General features: G+C 38.6%; 1 protein-coding gene across 1 annotated transcript; it reads left to right on the forward strand.

The window, feature by feature from the left end:
- The first annotated feature begins 4,325 nt into the window (after positions 1 to 4,325).
- LOC306858884 (uncharacterized protein) lies at positions 4,326 to 22,353 on the forward strand. The gene is made up of 3 exons (XM_079399662.1): positions 4,326 to 4,408; positions 4,541 to 4,896; positions 16,930 to 22,353. Exons 2-3 carry the CDS (start codon positions 4,886 to 4,888, stop codon positions 18,557 to 18,559), a joined length of 1,641 nt encoding a protein of 546 aa, XP_079255788.1. The 5' UTR covers positions 4,326 to 4,408; positions 4,541 to 4,885; the 3' UTR covers positions 18,560 to 22,353.
- The last annotated feature ends 379 nt before the right edge of the window (positions 22,354 to 22,732 follow it).

Below are 22,732 nucleotides of genomic sequence, written 5' to 3' on the forward strand. Positions count from 1 at the left end.
AACACATAGTTTGCTTTTTGGGGATTTGTTGGATTATTCATAAAATATAATGAATAATTGTGTGTCTGATTGGTCCAAACACTACATCCTGTATACAGATTCATGATATTTCCAAAGATTTCCTGTGGTAAAGCAATATAATAATTCACTCCTGCATTGATAAAATTATTCTATGGCATCCACAGCCATATCACCCTGTAGCCCAAGACTGGTTGCCCACTGAAGCTAAGCAGAGTTGAGCCTGGTCAGTACCTGAATGGGAGACCTCCTGGGAAAACTAGGTTGCTGTTGGAAGAGGTGTTAGTGAGACCAGCAGGGGGTGCTCACCCTGCAGTCTGTGTGGGTCTTAACGCCCCAGTATACTCACTATACTGTCAAAAAGCACCGTCTTTCGGATGAGACGTTAAACCGAGGTCCTGACTCTCTGGTCATTAAAAATCCCATGGCACTTCTCGTAAAGAGTAGGGGTGTAACCCCGGTGTCCTGGCCAAATTCCCTCTACTGGCCCCTACCAATCATGGCCTCCTAATAATCACCATCCACTTGATTGGCTCAATGACTCTCTCCTCTCCACCTGTAGCTGGTGTGTGGTGAGCGCACTGGTGCTGTTGTGCTGTGGCTGCCGTCGCATCATCCAGGTGGATGCTGCACACTGGTGGTGGTTGAGGAGAGACCCCCCCACATGATTGTAAAGCGCTTTGGGTGTACACCTTATACACAATAAAGCGCTATATAAATACATCATTCATTCATTCATCACTGCGTAAGCCTTGTCATTAACACATCAGGGGTTGGGAACCTTTTTTGACCAAAGAGCCAATTTTTTAGTTTTGGTTAATGCATTTTTCAAAAAGAGCTAAAGTAAAAAAAATATATATATTTATATATATATTAGGGGTTGAATGACTTCAGATTTTTTAATGTCAACTTTTATGTGATGAAAGTCGAGTCAAAGTCGACTAGTCGCTGATGACGTCATTAATGAACAAATAAGTCTGGAGCTGTGACAAACACCTTGTGCACAGCTATGGCATATGACACAGCTCCTATAACAGCTTATTTTTATCAGTTCTTGCGTCTTTGGGTCGTTGTATTTCTCACTGATTTCTGCTCGTTCTAAATCAGACACAGATAAGTAGCCCAGTAAAGATTACATTCATGTGAATGAATACATTAGTGAGAGCGATTGCGTGTGTGAATTAATTCTACCTGGCAGCGTCTCTCTCTACTAGTAGTAAAGCTGTGGGATTTAGTTATTAAGGAATATATGCTTGAACTATTCAGTTTCTAAGCTATTTTATTGAGAAACCACAGAACAGTGTTGACAATACATTTCCGCGCTGAATGATGCTGTGTGCACGATCTGCGCGTGATGTACACGCTACTGTCTGAAGCCTATGTGTGTGCGTTACAGTGCAACAGTGCATTAGATTAGAAAGCAATTAGCTTACCTGTGCAATAAGCTGTTTAAAATGTGCATTCTCCCATTCAATTGAGCATCCAGTAATATAATCTCACATGTCTTGTGGAACGCTTTCAGAGTATGAATTAATTTGTAATTTGAACTGTTTAAAACTGTTTAACTGTTTGGAAACGGAGCGTGAATGTGGATTTCTTATCCTGTTGCTCCCTCTATAGGACCAGCGACTAGTCGACGTCAAGCTTAAAGCGTCATGGCAGAGCACTGAAGTCGATTAGTCGGTGCAACCCCTAATATATATATATAAATTAGTGCGTTAACGCAGGCGATTAATTTTTTCAGTTTAAAGCATTAAAATTATTTAACGCCATTAACGCAGGGGCGGGGCCTAGGGTTGGCCACCCCACTCATTACTGCTAATTCTGTCTTTTTTCTTGACGTGCATTTATTAAGTCGCAGAACGTCTTTACGAGCACATCAAACAGGAGACGTTACAGACGCGTGCTCCGGCTTCACTTCAGCGTCAGGTGCGAGTCAAACAAGCGTGGTAACTGTACTGTGCGTGCTCTTCAATACATGGACAAAGTTTCTGGCGCACACATAGCCTGTATCATTTCATATCAAATCACGAAAGAAACTACGAGCATGTCGAACTATGTCGTGATCAGTTAAGTCATGAAGTTATCGAAAAGGTAATTCAAGCTGCCATAAAACTGTGCATGCATGTAATATGTTATATAGGCTATACATTAAGAACATGTCTATGAAATGGTTTTCAAAACTGTCCTAGAGCATCCTAGCCCTGTCTCCCTCATCTAACACACTTGATTCAACTCGTCTGCTCTTTAGAAGAGACTGAAATTGGTCCGACCTGAAATGGGTCAGAAAAGGCAGAGTTGAGAGAAAATAGATGCATGTCAGATCTGAGTCATGTTCGGAAGCGGCAGCTCTTAAAGAAATAGCAGCCAAAACAACCTGATAATCAGCTGCTGTGATGTCTGTTCATCAAGAATAAAAGAAAGAAGAGGAAATCAATAACTTTTATAGTTTTAAGGATTCATCTGTATTTAGTTTAGAATTTAGTGTTTGATTACTTTATTAAATTTCTGTATATTTCTGCTGAGGGGCACAGGTAGATAAATATGACATTTATTATAATGGGTGTATGTGAAGATTTTTTTAAGTTAACTTAAATTAGAAGTTATTTTTAAAGTCTAATAAATGTTGAAATTGATAGCTCTTAATTATAATGTAGAGCTGAATGGCTATAGTCAATGGTTAAATATTAGGGGGAAATATTTTTTATAGGGAAATCAGTATTAGGCTAATTGGTATCAGTGATACTGGCCTTCAGTCATAAAGATAAAGATGCCATTAAAGAAATATACTGTCTTTATGTTGTTTGTACATTAATGGTTAATTAGGTGGGATTAATCACATTTAATCGGGATTAATTTCAGAAAAATGTGTGATTAATTCGTTTTTTTTTTCTTTAATCGATTAATAGCACTAACATATATATTATATACATATATATATATATATATATATACATATATATATGTGTGTGTTTGTATGTTTTTTTCAATAACGTTTTAGTAATAGTATCTTTATTAGGAGCATGGAAACTAAAATACACAAATATGTAACAAGGGGGATGAATTCTCTTCAGAGTTAGTACTGTCTCATTCTTCACGTTCCTTTATTAATTACGCTAACAGTCCCACCCGCCGAAAGCTGCGTGGAAAATGCGGAAAGTAACTGGTGAAATATTTAAAAGTATAAAATAAATAAAGCAAAGTATATGTTTCAGTCCTGTCGCTTTTTTACATACTCTTTGGCCGGTTCAAAAAAAATTATTTTTATTTAAAACTTTTGTCAGCTTATGTAGGCTCTACAACAAAGGAATTGCTGATCTTTAATGATGTCTTTTATAATAGATCATTTGTTGGTAAAGGGTGAGAGATCTAGCAAGCAACATGATTTTTGTCAAAGAGCCAGGTGTAGCTCGTGAGCCATAGGTTCCCGACCGCTGACTTACATTTTAACAAAATGCCATTTTCATGAATGACAGTCAGATTTTTAAATTCTGTTAAATATGTTTTATGTTGCTTTCCCTTCTTTCGTGGCCTAATTGTTAGAGAGTCAGACTCATAACCCAAAGGTTGTGGGTTCGAATCTCGGGCCGGCAGGGATTGTAGGTGGGGGGAGTGAATCTACAGCGCTCCCTCTACCCTCAATACCACGACTGAGGTGCCCTTGAGCAAGGCCCAACTGCTCCCCGGGCACTCCAGCAAAAATAAAAAAAGACTGCCCACTGCTCCGGGTGTGTGTGTGTTCACTGCTGTGTGTGTGCACTTAGGATGGGTAAAATGCAGAGCACTAATTCCAAGTATGGGTAAATGTTGAAATTATTATATATGTATATTTGTAAATTTACTGTTTAATTTTATTATCTTGGATTATCACCAAGCAGTTCCAGACCAGGGTTCCCTCTCATGTATCCCCCTCATTTAAGGTAGATGCTACTACTTTTTTTTCTTTCTTTTTTTCCCTGTAAAAACATGCTAGTCAAACCTATTAAAACCATGAAAACATGTTTTTTGTGTTGGAATATTTATTCTTCAAGATTATAAGTAAAATATGACTCTAATTTTGTTTATAATATTCAATTTTTATATCATGCTTTTCAGATGACACAGAAGGCACATCTGTTTGGGAGGGACTTTAGCCAGTTAGGCTTGTTGTGAATTTGACTCATTTGTTTCCTTTTTCTTTCTTTTTTTGCACTACATCTCCCACAATTCCTAGTAAACAACATTTAGGGTGAGCTCCATATATGGTGCACTACATTACCCATATTCCCCTAGTTAAGGTCTATAAATAGACCTCACTTCCTTCCTCTGTCTCTTTTTGCATTGGTGAGTTGTGAGTGTTTGAATAGGCACCCGACCATGTCCTTTGAGTCCTTTCCTTAGGATGCGTTAAGTAAGTTTGTTTGTCAATTGTATAGTTTGGACTTGTTTAGATATTTAATCCTTATTTGGATTGAGTACAATATTAATGTTTATTGATGAGTTTTTTGTATGAGTTTGATTTATTTTTTAATATTGTTTGTAGTGACCTAAAACCATCCTGTTTATCCTGTACATCCTGATTATCATGTCCATCATGGTAGTCCTGCCCCATATGAATTTGTGAACTGCACATCATATCAACTGCTAAGATTTGTGATTCTTCACTTCAGTGGAATGAAAGAGAGCAAAGGACTGGTGTTTCTTCCAGTGTTTTAATCAGACACGCCACCAAGTTTCTCCAATTTTAACGAACTTATGATATTTTAATATCTCCTATTCAACAAGGCTTGTTAAATAAACCAGTATTTCCTTCAAAGCTGATTTCTCAGACAGAAACTCCCAACCCTAGGGCTTCAGTGAGGTGGACACTTTCAGTCCAGCAATCACCATGGATTCCAGGTGAGTTGAAATTCTTCTGAAATTCTACCACTGTGCGCTAACATCTTTTGCAGCATCTCCCGAATAATGACGCATTTTATGAAGCATTGCACTTCAAACTCTAATCACTAATATTGGTGTGTTGTGTCATTTCTAAATGTAGATTTTGCATTACCAAACCTCTTAAAGTATAGCAATATTAACCAACAGTTTTGTAGCAATGACTTATCATGAAAAGAAAAAGACAAAAATGGCATTTGTTTAATTGAACAATTTTTAAAGTTCAGGAATATGTGAACCTCAGTCAATAAACTGAAGAAAAAAAGAGGCATTGACCACTTTGACGTTCATTTAAATGTCATACAAGCATGAAACTTCAGATCTGCATCTTTCCCAATTTCTTTCTTTAGCAATGAACACTTGTAGTTATTGAAAGAGAATTACTCAAAAAGAAATAAGGGTTAAGTTTCCGACTAAACACTGATCAGAATAATGGCGAGTTTTAAACAAAAACATTTTCATTAACTGGTTAACCTGCACCTGGACACCAGCGCTGAAACTCTCTTTGCTTGCACGTGCCAATGTTTGAGTAGATTAAATAAAAAGGGACATAATTAATCTTGACAAACTATATATACAGTGCATTCAGAAAGTATGCAGATCCCCTTCACTTTTTTCAACTTTGTCATGTTACAGCCTGATACTACAATTAAATTATTTTTTTCTCATTATTCTACACTCCGTACCTCATAATGATTCAGTGAAACCAGAATGTTAGAAGTGTCTGTAAATTTATTAAAAAGAAAAACTGAAATGTCAGATTCACATTTACAAGTGCAACAACACTTGAAATTTAGCTCAGGTGCCTCCCATTTCTCTTGATTATTGCTGAGATGTTTCTACACCTTGATTGGAGTCCACCTGTGGTAAATTAAATTGATTGGCCCAGTCTGAGGTTCTAAGTGCTCTGGAGTAGTTATGTCCATAACTTGCGCTCAAATAACAACCTCTTGGTAGGAAAAACAACATGGTTTTGTTGCACACAGTGTCTCAAACAGAATGAGACCACCCACTAACAAAAAATTCAAACATACGCGGAATCTTGATGCTAAATCTTAGCAGGAGGCTAATCTGGAGATTCCCCCCCAAAGTATTGCTTAAGGTTCACAACATTTATATTGTCCACCTTTTCCCCAGAACCCCAATCAACAAGATAGTTCACTGGCCCAAACTTCTTCCTTATCTTCACAGGACCCTCCCATTTAGGGGCTAGTTTAGATGAAAAGTACGCATCAGCCTTTGACACAGGATGAGCACGGACCCAAACTAGGTCTCCCATTTGGAACTGTACAAACTTCCGCCTGGCATTATAATACCTGGCCTGTTTGGTATGCGCGCTTCTCATTGCCTTTAGAACATCCTGCTTAAGTAGCTGTTGTCGTTCTACAAGGGTATAGGCTGATTGCTCTGGATTTGGTGGATGAGCAACAAGTCAAGTCGTTCAAGGGGACCTTTCAACTGCCTGCCCAATTCTAGTTCAGCAGGTGAACGTCCTGTGGTTTCATTGAAGGCAGTATTAATAGCAAAACGGAATTCAGCCAGCCACCTATCCCAGTCACGATGGTTTTCACCTAGATAGGATGCAATCATGGTCTTAACGGTTCTGTTGACTCGCTCCGAGAGATTTGTTTGAGGGTGGTAGCTGGTGGTGAGCTTCCTTGTTATTCCCCATCTTTTACACAGATCCTCCATAAGCTGGTTTAGGAATTGAGGTCCGCAATCTGACAGTAAGAACTTTGGAACTCCCCACCTCGTTAACGCCTCTTCTTGCAAAATCTTACAGATTCGGTGGGTCTTGCTGTCTCTGATAGGGAAGAGCTCTACCCATTTGGTGAAATAGTCGACCACTACCAGAAGATACACATTTCCCTTTTTGCTTTTAGGTAGGGGCCCCATAAGGTCCACCCCTAACATGTACCCAGGCTCCTCTATTTCTGTGGACTGGAGGAATCCATGGGGCTTGGTGTTGCCAGGTTTGTATTTCTGGCAGACCGTGCATTCCTTCAAATACTTCCATACGTCTTCGCGCACCTCGGGCCACCAGGCGACCTCTAAGATTTTCAGAAGAGTCTTCATTCATCCCAGATGTGCCCCCAGCGGGCTGTTGTGAAAATAATTGATAAAGGTTATGGTTAAACTCTCGGGCACTACAAGCTGGTACTTTGTGCCTGCAGTACAGGGTGACACTCTGTACAACACCCCTTGCTGGACTTCCCATCTAATGCGGTTGACCTCATCCGTGATTCCGATCCTCCCCTTTAACTCAGTTACCCCAACATCCACACTCTGGGGTTTTAATATTTCTAACATGGTTGATGGAATATCCAAATTCCAATGGGAGGATTTGTTGTCAACATACATTGCCAAGGAGACATTGCCACTTTGAGCTCTTGACAAGGCATCCGGCACTACATTCATCCTTCCCTTTCGGTACTGTAACTGGAAGTGAAAACGCTGGAGCCTTAGAGTCCATTTCGTCAGCCAAGACGTAGTTTTGGGGGAGTTAACAACCCAGGTCAAAGCAGCATGGTCTGTACACACCACAAATGGAACTCCTTCCAAGTAGTGATGCCACTTTTCGACAGCCCATATCACTGCAAGACATTCTTTTTCCAAGGTTGAATAATTCACCTCTGCTCCCCTCAGACCCCTCGAGGCATATGCAATCACCTTTTCCTCTCCCCCGATGTTCTGAGTTAGAATCGCCCCCAGGCCAACTGAGCTAGCATCTGTCTGGACCTGGAAGGGTTGCGACAGATCAGGTTGAGCCAATTTGGAGGCATGTTGCAAAGCATATTTGAGATTCTCAAAGCTAAACTGGGTTCCTTCGGTCCATGCCCACTTCACCCCTTTCCTCTTGAGGTGGTTAAATGGGACGGCCAGTTCAGAAAAGTGGGGAATAAATTTGTAGTACCACCCAACCAACCCCAAGAATATCTGAAGTTCCAACAGGTTTTGCGGGATTGGGTACTCACTAATGGCCGCAATCTTGTCCGAGTCGACTTTTACTCCTTGCTTGGACACCACATGTCCTAAAAACTTAAGCTCTGCTTTCATGAAGTGGCATTTCTTAAGATTTAGGGTAAGATTAGCCTCCTTCAGTTTTTGGAAGACAGCTTCAAGATCTTTTAAGTGTTGCTGTTGACTTGGGGAATAGACAATTGTCATCTATATAGACAAAACACACATAGTACAACACTCTCTCCATCAATCTCTGGAATGTAGCCCCTGCATTTTTCAGCCCGAAGGGCATGGTCAAGAAATTAAACAACCCAAAGAGGGTTATGAAAGCTGTCTTCTCCCTGCTGCTTTCTTCCATTTCGACCTGCCAGTATCCAGATTTCAAATCAAGGGTACTGAAATAACTGGCACCCTGCAATGACTCCAGTATTTCATGGATGAGTGGCATCAGGTAGGCATCTTGGGGAGTTTTGGAGTTAAGACGACGATAATCCACGCAGAACCTTAGACTTCCATCTCTCTTTGGGAGTACCACCAGAGATGCCCATGGAGATTGAGAAGGCTCGATAATACCTTCTTGCATCATCCTATCAATTTCCGTTTCCATCACCTCTTTGTTTAAGGGAGAAACTCTATATGCTTTCGAACGTATAGGGATGTCATCCATTGTAATGATCCGATGGATAGCTTGATTAGTTCTCCCTAGACTTCCAGAACAGACCGTAGCCCATTTATTTAAGAGGGGTTGGATTCCTGGCGGATGACTTGCTATAATATTCTTTGTTAGTTGCTGATGCCCTTATCTCCGGCTCTCCACCCTTCCCCGTTGGTACAGCCATGAACAAAGTGATAACCGGTTCCCTCTTTAGAACATATGGTTGCTCTGTAAGGTTATTACATATAATATTAATACGAAATTTAAACAAAGGGAATCATTTATGATTTTATAGGGATTTGAACAGAATCAGTGTTACGGCGATTCACTGAACGAGCCGTATGACAAACTCTGCACTGGATATTAAAATCCAAAATATAGTGAAAACACTATTAAATAGCACAGTAACGAAATCGACAGATTAAGGCATTAACTTGTGAGCAGAAAACACAAGATACTTCTCTTTTAAAATATAAATCAGATTTTATTTATATAAACCTAAAACATAAACTAATCTAACACATGAACACAAGCATTCACACATTCACACGTTGCAGAAAGAGAGAAAGTGAGGAAAGGATGAGTTTAAGAGAATGGAAATGTGAAATCCCAAGTTTACAGCAATATGTTCTATTGCATAGACCTGAACAACCATCAATCACTTATTTAACCCTCGCTTTGAGTTTCTCAATGAGGCTAAAAGTTACATTAAAGTCACCAATTCAGAACTTGGAGGCGTTGCTTGCTTGCCTGTGTTACGGGGTTTCCTTTGTCGTCTTGCAGACAGGGGGGTTCCCCGAAGTGTCTGATTGGCTGGAAGTTCAGTAGTCTTTGAAGTGATGTCTTTGGGCGTTGGCTTGCTGGACGTTTGAAGTAGTGCAGTCGACGCTGGACTTGTATCAACTTACATTAACACACGAAACTCCACGTAAAGAAAAGAAACTAACGTAAAATAATAAAATAAAATGATGTAACGAGACTAAGTTGTTTTCCTTCTCATTATGGCACATGAGGCCAGAGCATGCTCAAAGGGCAGCACGCACGCGGTGAGAGGGACAAGGGTCCGAGAGTCAGAGAGAGAGAGCGTAAAAAGTAAGAGAGAGAATGGAGGATGTCCTGAGGTTTTAAACTCAGCTTCTGGACCGTCCTATCTGGACGTCCTGACCAATTAGGTACTGTCCTTGTTTAGCTAGGGTGTGTTCATCACATCATAAATCAGCTTGTTATCAGTCACATGGTCCGAATTTTAAAGGCTTTGGCAAAGTATACCTTTTTGAACATGATTTCATAATAAGACTATGATGCATTTGACAAAGAATTGACCGGAAGAAACATTTCAAGCATGAATTCTCAAACTCATAGATACTAAACATGCAATAGGTCTCTTTAAGGCTCGAGCCATTCAATACTTATTAAAAAGACATACATATTTGATTAAAACATGATATGTGGGTACAACATAAAAATGTCCTTTTAGGATGATTTTATGTGCATATGGAGAAGAAAGTTTTGTATAGTTCTAAGGAGAACGAATGCATGTTCTTTAGAGAGGAATGTTGGTTTGGTCTGTCTCCTATGTGGGGGAGAAGTCAGTCTAAGGAAGCTTGTGAATACAATCGTGGAACCCGTGATGGCCATCTCTTTGACCATCAGTCTTGATTATTTGCAACAAATTTGACAGTCTCCTTCTTGAATTGGAATTATCAATAAGTGTTAGTTTGTCTCAAGGTTGTAAGTTGTTTGGTGAAAGAGAGCTTGTTAGTTGGGATTGCTTCAGCTAGTTGGAGCTAGGACTCCGGACAGATTTATGATATCCTGTTTCTTGGAGCCTCTCTTTCTGGAATCTCAGCTTCTCATGTTTCAGTGTTCTGATGCATCTTAAAATGGTCTGATTCAGTCTCTGATATCCTACAGCTCCCACTGAGGCTGCTGAAGAAAAGGCTATACTCTATCTTGCCCTTTGACCTTCAACTCATTGCTCATAGTGGCAATGTTCAACTGTACCCTTGTCTGTCTCAGGAAGTCCAGTCCAAGGATCAAAGGAAATGCCAGGTGTTCATCTAACATTATATAGGTGTCAATGGACAAGGCCATTCCATGCCAATCATAATCTACTGGGTTCTACACTCTGATTCATGAGCCTTTCCATCGGCCACCATGAATGTCCTGCTTGAACCCTGCAGCAGACGTTCTTCTGGTTTTTTCACAGACTCCCATAACCATTTCTGCATTAAGGAATAGGTCGAACCAGTGTCGACCATGGCTTCGACGTGGTACCTCCCCACACCTATAGCAACTTTCAGCAGAGGGGGTGTGGTTGTTTGAATCAATGAGATGTTGAACTGAGGTACTTGGTGACTTGGGTAGTTGATCACGACGGGATGAGGCACTCTTTTTTGTCGTCCTTCCATCTCAGGCACAAGGCCCTATAATCATAGGCAAAGTCGCGGATACTCTGGTTTGGGCTTGAACCATAGCCTTGAGCTGGTCTTACAACTCAGCCAGGTAATCGGTAGAAAGGAAAGCATGCATATAAGAGTGTTTGAACTCATCCCAGTTTTGTATATTTAACTTTTCAGCTACCCACCAGCTCTTTGCAGGCCCTGTTAGCACTGCATTGATTGTAGCTAGCAGTTCCACATCTGTGAGTGGTCTGAGGGACAAGAAGTTCTCACACTTCTCAATGAACTCTAAAACATCACAAGTTTCACAATATTGTCCAAAGGTAGGAAACTCTAGGTTGATAGGTGGCTTGGGTACTGCTGGAGTAGAAATTGAAGAGGGAAGGTACCCTGCATCTGAAACACTATGGCTGTGAGGGCGGGGTGAAACTGGGGTACTGGTCACCTTTATGCATGCCATTTCTTTTTTCCAGTGCTCATCTCTACGCTTAAAACAGCTCACCATCTCAGCCTCCAAACGGGACAATGACCTATTCATTGCAGCTTTCAGTGCCTCCATCCTTTGGTCAATGGCGTTCCTGAAACGGGTTTCCCGGTTAACCATGCTATCATTGCAGGCCAAGAAATCACTTTTAAGCATTTGCACCTCAGTCTGCAAAGCCTGGAGGGATGAAGAGAGTTGGGTCATTTTAGTTTCAAATGATTCCAACATTCCTTCACTAGGTTTTGGCAATGGAGGTTCATCCTCTTCACTTCCTCCAACCTGACTATGACTATCAATATACATGTCGCTCATCATAGAGGTTAATTCTATGACTGGTAATGGTTCTCAACACCAGAAGGAAATTGATAAGGACGGGACTCTGAACACTCATCATGACTAGCCACAGCCTGTTCACAAACATTACCTGATGGGACATCCATAATCCACAAACACAAAAGTTCTCAGATATAAAAGGTACAAAATCAAACTTCAAACATTTTCTACAGGCCACCATCTATGACAACTACAACTCTTTACAAAAGGGTATAATTATTATCACTGGAAGAGCTTGATTAAATTGTTCCCTTTTACTTGTTTGTTAGACAGTAATACCAAACACCACCAAAACTAGTCAAAATAGTCCTAAGCGAGAAAGTTCATAAACAGGCTCATTGGCTGCATCACACCAGTCCATTAGTCCGTAGGAAGGAAAAAAGAAAAGAAAAATAACGATAGTACTTATCAGTCTGTCGTCTCAGTCCTTTGTTTTTACTTTAGGGTGGACAGCAAACTGAAAATCCAGATGAGACAGAAAAAATACAATGTTCCCCCAAAAAATATATAATCCACTCGTTCAAGGCCCCACAAAAAACAGGTTATCCTCCAGCTGGGAAAAAAGGTCCTCAGATTATAGTCCAAGTCTGTATATCTCAGACCAGAACATGCACTTAAAAAAACATCTAAGTATAAAACACCAAGTATTTTTTTTTTTATAAGAGATCATTTTGGACCATTGCTCTGGAGTTAAAGCAATGAAACATGCCACCTCACCAAACATACCACACTTTCAAAATGGCCACCCTTCCTTCCTTATAGACGGACCCATCATAATAAGAGTCCTAAGAAGCCAACACAAATCCCCATAATTCCCACTCAAAGAAAATGTATATGAGAATTTTCAAAACCATCATCTCTCACATATGAAAAAATAAACAAACATTAAGGCATAATAGTCATTCATATATAATGACCTTTTTACATATTTACAGTGAGTAACTATCATACAGGCTTTACTGTGGCAGTGTCACATAAGTAGTTTACACTTTAGATTAGGGAATGAAGAAAGCTTTGTAAATGACTTATTCATGTGTTTACACAAGTTTTTAAATACTTTGTAGTGTGTACTGCAATGTAAGGGCTAACTGCTGAGGGTGTAGATAGATGTCTTCTCTAATACATGGAGTGTGTTAACGCTGTGCACTTGAGTGGAGGGTAAAACCGGTTCACATTATCACTCGATCCCACACACTCCACACAGAACACAAGTCTGTGCTGATGAGAGAAAGGGTTTAACACATGATGAAATCAATCCATGGTGCTGAACCATACATCGTGCCGCGTTCTGGATTAATTGTAAAGGTTTGATAGAACTGGCTGGAACACCTGCCAAGAGAGAATTGCAATAGTCCAGTCTGGACAGAACAAGAGCTTGAACAAGGAGTTGTGAAGCATGTTCCGAAAGAAAGGGTCTGATCTTCTTGATGTTGAATATTCAAATCTGCAGGACCGAACAGTTTTAGCAATGTAGTCTGAGAAAGTCAGCTGATCATCAATCATAACTCCAAGGTTTCTGACTGTTTTTGAAGGAGTTATGGTTGATCTGCCTAATTGGATGGTGAAATTGTGATGAAACGATGGGTTTGCTGGAACCACAACCAGTTCTGTCTTGGAAAGGTTGAATTGAAGGTGATGGTCCTTCATCCAGCAATAAATGCCTGTTAGACAAGCTGAGATGCGAGCAGCTATCTTCAGATCATCAGAATGGAATGAGAGGTAGAGTTGAGTGTCCCTGAGGCACCCCAGTAGTTGGATGTTGCGACTTGGACACCTCACCTCTCCAAGATACCTTGAAGGACCTATCTGATATGTAAGACTCAAACCACTGGAGTGTGGTTCCTGAGATGCCCTTTGCCAATAGGGTTGACAGGAGGATCTGGTGGTTAAAGGTGTCAAAAGCAGTGGACAGATCCAGAAAGATAAGTATTGAAGATCTGGAATCCGCTCTTGCCAGTCTTAGGGCTACAACAACTGAGAGCAAGGCAGTCTCAGTTGAATGTCTATTTCTGAAACCAGACTGGTTGTTGTCGAGGAGGTTGTTCTGTGTGAGAAAGGCAGAGACTTGGTTGAAAGCAGCTCGTTCAAGTGTTTGCTGCAATGAAATCTGTAGTTCCCTAAAAGAGATGGGTTAAGGGTGGGTTTCTTAAGTAGTGGGGTTATTTGAGCCTATCTAAATGCTGAGGGAAACACATCAGTGTGAAGGGATGAGCTAATGATGTGAGTGTGTGTATTTACAACTGCAGGATAAATGGCTTGAAGGAGATGAGATGTAATATGATCAAGCGGACAAGTAGTAGGATGTAGTCGCTCTGGTGAACGGTAACAGGTTAAAAAACTTTTGCTTATAATTTACTCACCCCCATGTCATCCAAGATGTCCATGTCTTTCTTTCTTCAGTCGAAAAGAAATTAAGGTTTTTGATGAAAACATTTCTCCATATAATGGACTTCATTGGGACCCAAACGGTTCAAGGTCCAAATGACAGTTTCAGCGCAGCTTTAAACGATACCAGACGATGAATAAGGGTGTTATCTAGCGAAACGATAGGTCATTACAAAATTAAATAAAGTTTAAGTTTTATAAGCACAAATGCTCGCCTTGCTCTGTTCCGTGACGTCACGTAATACGCAATTACGTAGAAAAGGTCACGCTTGATGTAGGCGGAAGTACCCAGTCAGTGTTTACAAATGTGCGGAAGGAGGACCATATACACATATTCAAATGTCTTTGTGTCAGTTTATCGTTTAAAATGCCCATTTCGTGTGCGTATCCTGGGTGTTTAAATATTAAAAATGTCACGAACGCGCATCACAGAACAGAGCAAGGCGAGCATTTGTGCTTATAAAACTTAAACTTTTTTATTTATTTTTTAAATGACCGATCGTTTCGCTAGATAACACCCTTATTCATCGTCTGGTATCGTTTAAAGCCATTTAAAGCTGCACTGAAACTGTCATTTGGACCTTGAACCGTTTGGGTCCCATTGAAGTCCATTATATGGAGAAATGTTTTCATCAAAAACCTTAATTTCTTTTCGACTGAAGAAAGAAAGACATGGACATCTTGGATGACATGGGGGTGAGTAAATTATCAGCAAAAGTTTTTTTTAAAAGTGAACTAATACTTTAAGTAAAGAAAAAGGTGGGTTAGGCCTCCCATGCTTGCAACAATATTATTATGGGGCCCAATTAAGGCCATTGGTCTGCTGGAGCAGTCCAGTATATTCAGCAAGATGGATTGAAATAGAAAGAGGGATGATGGAAGAGTCTCCATTATCTTCCCTTATTGCTAATAACAAACTAAGAAGTAAAATGAAGAAAATGGGTGGTTTGGAAGATGCATCGAAAATGTGCCTTTGATACCGATTTTGTCCCAAACAGAATAGATGACTGATTTCGAATCTGGGCTAAGCTAGAAATGTCTAATTATTACACATTTTACAACAAGGGCAAAATTCAAAGCTTTGATTAAGCCCATATTTTCCCTTTAGCATCTCAAAGTAATTTCTATAGATATCTTCAAGTAAAGAACTATACTGAATGTAATATCAAACCAGAAATATTTAAAATCGCTGAGACAGGGATAAGTGCTCTTATCGGTATGTAAGGCTCAATCATGTAATAAGATTCTCTCAAAATTATATAAAGGATTTCTCCAAACTGTACCCGAAAACACATTTTATGTCAGAGACAAATGGAAAGTGGAACGGAATTTTAATATCTCAGATGAGGATTGAGAGAAAATTTGTAAAACACAATGGAAATCTACAAACTCAATGGAACACAATGGAAATCTACAAAGAATTTTTGTGGGAAGAATGTTATTAGGTTCTTTATTACACCATCACAGAAAAAACACCAAGGGAAGGGTACTAGCTGCTGGAGATTATGTGGGGAAAAGGAAGCTAACCACTACCATATTTTTAGGGGGTGTCAGAAACTAACCCTATATTGGCAAGAGATTAAAAGGAATTTGTAAGCTGTTTTTGAATAGAGATTGTATTTAATTGTGAATCTCTATATTTGAGTAAGATAAACGTAGATGGAGGGAACAATACGAATAAGAAATTGTTGTTAATTTTTCTGACGGCTAGTAAAAAAGTAATTACTAAAAAATGGCTAAAGCGAGAGTCACCCACAGTTGAAGAATCGAATACACATTATTTATGTGATGAAAAAACTATCTTTTTCATTAAAAACTCAGAAGATTTTTTTTTTCTAATTTGGAATAAATGGATAGATTATATAAAAACGGTACGCACAGATTTTTCTTGAACTGTAATATCTTTTAAGGTATCTTTTTGTACGAGTTGTAAGCAATAGCTCCCCATGTTCCTTTGTAAAGTGCCTTGCGAAAGTATTCATACCCCTTATTTTTTTCATGCTGCTGCCTTATGTTAAACTGGTTTAAATTGCTTTTTTCCACATCAATCTACACTCCATACACTATAATGGTACAGCAAAAAAAAAAAAGGTTTTTAACATCTTAGCAAATTTATTAAAAGTAAAAAACTTAAATGATTCCATTGCATATGTACTCATACCCTTATCCGGGACAGTTGGAATTTAGCTGTGGAGCACTCATATTGCTTGTAGATGTTACTAGACTTTGAGTGAAGGTAACCTGTGGCAAATTCAATTCAATGGGTATGATTTGGAAAGGCACACACGTCTTAATAAAAGGTCCAACAGCTGATAATGCATATCAGAGCGAAAACCAAGCTCTGAGGTCAAAAGAACTGTTAACATGATTAACATGAATTAACATGAACTAAGATTAATAAATGCTGTAGAAGTATTGTTCATTCTTAGTTCATGTTTACTAATGTTGTTAACTAATGTTAATAAATGGAACCTTATTCTAAAGTGTTACCGAATATCTATATCTGCAATAGACATTAGCAGATTATTTTTATTCACAGCATTTTGTTTATCATTAATGTGATAATTCTGCATATGGATATTGCATACGGAGTTGTAAAAAAAAAAAACTGAAAAGTATTTTATCATGAACAATTACAATGAGATGGCAAGTAGCACTGAATTTAAACATGAAATATTTCAGCAGAAAAACTCAAATCGGATGTTTTTATTTATTTACATATTTAGGTCAACTTAACAAAAAATCTGAGAAACATTTGCCTTCTTATTCTACAGACACCCGAGGCCTATACCACGCAGATCAATTCTGATTCATCAAGGACCTCCGAGACGAATCCGTCTACATACAGAGAGAAAAGTGCTTGATGGAAGTGGGGAAGTCAGAAAATGGACTTTTGGGAAAAAAGACACCAGTAAACCAAACAAAATAGTTCTGCTGGTGGGAGAGACTGGAGCTGGCAAGACGACTCTCATCAACACCATGGTCAACTACTTACTGAAGGTGAAGTTTGAGGAAGAAATATGGTATGAAATCACAGAAGAAGAAACCAGAGATCAATCAGAATCACAAACCTCTGAAATCACCATGTATGAGGTCTGTTCTCTAGAGAGTCCCATATCTCTCACCATCATTGATACTCCAGGCTACGGAGACACTAGAGGACTGGACAAAGATCTGGAAGTTGCTGCAAATTTAGCCACTCTGTTTCAGAGCAGTGCTGGAGTTCGTGAAGTTGATTTCGTGTGTTTTGTGATTCAAGCATCTAAGAATCGTCTCTCAGACAGACAGCATTACATTATCAGTTCAATTCTGTCATTGTTTGGAAAAGACATTGTGGACAACATTGTGTTTCTAATCACACACTCTGATGGTCTACCACCCAAAAATGTTCTCAGTGCCATCAATAAAGTTAAAATCCCTTGCAGACGAAACATAAACGGCCAACCTGTCTATTTCTTATTCAACAATCGGCAAGCTGACGCCCGTCACACTCAAGAGCGTTACCGTCGTGCTCAAAGAGATGATTGGGAAAGCAGCATGGCAGAGATGAAGCAATTTCTTCAGTCTCTGGAAGAAAAGAACAGAAAAAGTTTAACGCTGACTTCAGATGTCCTCATTGAGCGCATTCGATTAGATGCATTCTTCCCCAACTTAAAGCTGCAAATTGAGAAGAAAGAATCAAGGAAGTCTGAAATACTTCAGATTCAGAAGGAAATGAGCAAAAACAAGGAGAAAATTGAGACTTTTAAAACTTTCACTATTACAGTAAAAAAGACAGTCAAAGAAAAGGTGCCCATTGAAAGTGCTTCATGGAAAAACAGGAAGGCGACAACCTGCACCGTCTGTGAGGAAAACTGTCAAGAGTTTGACTGCTGGTGGACTTCTGATCCCAGCGATTGTGAAGTCATGAAGAAAGGCTACTGCACTGTGTGCACTGGGAAGTGTCATCACAGCAAACACGTCATAGAAAACAAGAAATATGTCATCAGCACCTCGAATGTTGTGATGCAATCAGATAAATTACAGAAGGCATATGAAAATGTTAAAACCAAGGGGTTTTCTGTTGTAATGGATGATCTTGACAAAGATCTTCAGGAGCTTGAGGATCAAAAGTCAATTCTTCTGTTCAATTTTTACAAGGCCATCAAGAATCTGTCTCAGATCGCATTAAAACCAGACTCTGCCTTCACTCTTCAGTATCTTGACTTCTTCATCCCCAGACTGAAGGAGGCTGGGAAAGAAAACTGGGTCCGAGAGCTTGAGGAAATGATGAGAAACGCCAAAGTTGGGGAAGCAAATAAAGATGATCTGAGTTACCTTAAAGCTGGTCTGACAAAACTTTTCCTCGGTGTGAAAGTCGGAGAAAGAAGAGATGAAGCAATAAAAATAAATAAGACTGCTTAAAATTACAAATCAGTGCAGGTGACATTCTGTAGATCTGAAAGGGGAAATTTCATTTAATCATAGTATCAAGCTGTTTTAGCGTTTACTTAAACGGAGTGTCTATTTACACTTGTTGGCAAAGGCTATTTACACTAACTCCACCCACCAACGTGCGATTGGGTTAGTCAACACTAAAAAAAAAGACAACCTTTTATATTGGTTATTGGTGTAGATAGGTCAATCAAGTCAAAAAGCACGTGCTTTACCGAGTTTGAGCCCGCCTTTTGCCAAACTTTTTTTCTCCCTTTTCAAATCTCATATCGCATAGGACAGGCATTTATTTCAATAAAAATGAAGGAAATAATCAAAAAGTTGAAAATAAAAGTACCGGTTGGGGTAGGTGTAGGGAGGGCTTTTATTTGCCACTATCTGCAATAAGTAGTATAAATAGCAGACAATCTTGCTATTTTAACAGTGTAAATAGAATCTATAACTATTTGCACTTGGTGTAAATAGCATTATTTAAAATTATTTAAAAGGCAAGCCACTCAAATCCAATGTGTTAGTTTATGAACTGTTATAATAAATGAATATCAGTAAATTTGGGGAATAAACTGTTGCTGTAACAGAAAATTTTGCATCTGTGGATGATGATGTGTTTAACCTTGAACTCTTCTATATGACATTTATAACTTATTTTCCTTGAGCAAACTAGAATTAATTAGGAAAATAATTAGTGAAAGGATACAAAAAAAACAACAACTGACAATTGACTCTCTGTTGTCAATTAAAGAAGGTTGTTCAATTTGGTTTGAAGCATCACTGTCAGAGCTTTCAGCATTGATGTTGGATTTGTGTCAAAAGTGTCAGATGCATAGATCAGATGTATAATACACTTGACCAGAAGGGGGAGTCCTTATCATTGTGCTTTTTTTGTAATGAACAAATGAATCTTTATTGTCATTGTATGCACTGTAGGATATCAGAGACCGAATCAGACAAAGTTGAGATTCGATCAGAACATCGAAACATGAGAAGCTGAAATTCCAGAGAGGCCCAAGAAAACAGGACAACATCATAAATCAGATTCCTAACTGCTGCCCGTCTGAAGAAAGCCTAAACAAGCCTCTTTCACAAAACAGCTTGCAACATTAAGACAAAAGAACACTTATTGGTAATTCCAATTCAGGAAGGAGACCGTCAAATTTGGGGGCAAGTAATCAAGACTGATGGTCAAAGAGATGGCCGTCACATGGGTTCCACACTGGAAGTCACAAGCTTCCTCAGACTGACGTTTCCCCCACATAGAAGACAGACCAAACCGAAATTCCTTTGGCTAAAGAACATGCCTTCGTTCTCTATAGACCTACTCAGAGACTTTTCCATATGCACCTAAAATAATTTTAAAAGACTTTCATTTTCATTTTAATTAAACTAATCTAGGCATAACTACATATCATGTATGTAACCCACACAATTGACTATCATGTTAATCAAATATTATGTTTGTATTTTTAATCATTATTGAATAGCTGAAGGATTCATATTCGTGTTTGGTATGTATGAGTTTGACAATTCTAGCTTGAAACATTTCTTCCAATTGATTCTTTGTCAAATGTATCATATTCTGGTTATAGAAATCACATCCAAAAGGATACTTTGCAAGAGTGTGTAAAATTCAGACCATGTGACTGAGAACACGCTGATTTATGATGGAAGGAAGACCCCTAGCTAAGATAATAGCCTATCTGATTGGTCAAGACACCAGAGGGGATGTGTCCAGAAGCCAAGTTTAAAAACTCAGGACACCATTAAATGCTCTCTTCTTCTCTCTCCTTTTTGCTTCAACATTTGCCACCGCATTTTGATGCGGTTTTAGCGCTCTCTGCGCGTGCTCTGGCCTACATGCCAGCTGCTACCACGATGAGAAGAAAACCCACCTAGTCTCGTTACATCCTTTAATTCTTTTACATTAATTTCTTTTCCATAGTGAGTTTTTTTTCTCAGTTTAAGTTTTGCCACCACGCCTCGTCTCCGAGTTCAGCTCGAGTCTGTGACCGCCTCAAAACTTCTACCAGCCACAACTCCGCATTCTCAGCCAACGTCCAACCATTGGCTTCCCATAATTCAGTTACTATTAGACAAACAAAACTTTTCTTCGTCAATGGATTATGTAGGGAAACCGAGCAAAGGGCTCCTCTTATGACTGAGCAACTGACTGAGCTTTATCACGCAAAACTCAATGATATAATCAATGACTAACTACACAATCTCTTATTTACACTGTGCGTATGCTTTTCTCTTTTTCCTGTTCTAATAGGTAGATCTGCAAGCATGTAGAACTCTAATTGCGAAAACAAAAATGAGCTCATTGTGGATTCTGACTAACAAAACACGAAACTAGTTCTGAAATTGAACAAAAGAACACAAATACTTAAAAAATATAAATGGGAAACAAATTTGCCATTTTTACCAAATGCAGGAAACATTTCAACAATGAAAGTAAAAAATGCGCGTGTAACAAAACAAATATAAAAAACAATAAATAATGAATATCTTGAAATCCAAATTGCCTGCTATGAACAATGAAGACTGATTCATACGTGTTTATAACTCGCTAAAAAGACCTGACTCTTCAGAGTGTTTTGCTCAGGAATCAGACTCATTTGTCATGTTGTATGATTTTGATTCATTATATAGAAAAGGCTCAATAGTTTTTACACGCGTGTGTGTTTGTGTTAACTCACAGTTGTATTTACACTATTGTGACCATAGACTGTAAAAAAAGATGGGACGACGCACCTTTACTCACTTCCATTGAAGAAAAGTGAAGCCGCCATTGTCCCAACAGGGCGCAGCTATATTGCGCTGATTTGGGCCCGGAGTCTGCGCAGTAGAGAGCGTAGTGGAGCTGCGTTCACTTTTGAGGATTAGTGCGGCACACTTGGTTGTGACAGAGCGAAGCTCGTTTCTCTCATCACTGCTTGCCAGTGACTGAATAACTGTTCATGATAAACTGATTCACGATAATAATAATAATAATAATAAGCGAAATGCGACGCACCAGTTACTCACGTGTGGATTCGCTTTACTCACAAAAATAACACAAATGTTGTAAAGACTATACTGAAATCTCAACAGTTTGCATCAATTTTAACATTTTAAATGAATAAAAACACAAAACCTTCCTTCTGCCTAAAAACAGATGACTTGTGACATCATATAGCCACACCAAAATAAAAGTCCTCTTTATTGTCTTGTAGATTTCCGGCAGATCAAAGTTTGAACATAATTCTTTTAAACAGTTCTGTGTTATTCAAGAACTTAAGAACTACCTCAGAGATTAGATTATGCTTGTCACTGCGTCCAAACAGTGGAAAAAATGTAACAGAGAAACACTTCAACTCCAAGTCCTGCCAATGGAACTGATATGAATAATTAATTGACAATTTAATTTGCTTTCTTTGCTTTTCTATATTGAATTATTAATTTTATATGTTGTTTATACTGTTATAAATTCTATGCGTTTCATAATAGGTTTGAGTTAATGAACTCCAAAATGTTGTTCATACTATTGTTCATGACTTACGACAGTTTGGCGTTTAATGTCTCTACTCTGGAAAGTCTGTCAATTTGTAATTCAGAGGATGTACAGAACCTGCTTTTCTTCTTGACAGTCAGCTAGTTTGTGTTTTAAGGAGCATTACTGTAAAGGTGAGACTGGCACTAGTATGAAGAAACAAATCTACTTATTGTGCAATCATATAAATCAAAATAATATCAAATATCAATACATTTAATAAACATGTTAAAATACTCTCAATAACGTTCATTCCTATTTTTCATAAATATTCATGGAGTAATATGTATCTCCAGTTGACTGAGTTTGGGTATAAATAAAGACATAAATTTGCCTTTAAGTATAAAGAATCTTGGAAGAATTCATATTATTTATATAATCACTATTGGTATTTTCCTTCTGAAAAATAAATATGTACTTTTTCTTTTCTTTTTTTATGTCAAAGAAGTCAAAAGATAAAATACTAAATTCTGAGAGAAAGAAAAAATAGTTACATTCAAATCAGCTGACTTCCTGCGCATTTCAGGATACATTTTTATAATGCTTACAGAACCTGAATGATATACAATAAAGAGTAAATAAAAAGGAAAAAGAAGAGAGAACAGAAAAAAAAA

This window comes from Barbus barbus (genome assembly GCF_936440315.1).
Source record: "Barbus barbus genome assembly, chromosome: 39".
Classification (NCBI taxonomy): domain Eukaryota; kingdom Metazoa; phylum Chordata; class Actinopteri; order Cypriniformes; family Cyprinidae; genus Barbus; species Barbus barbus.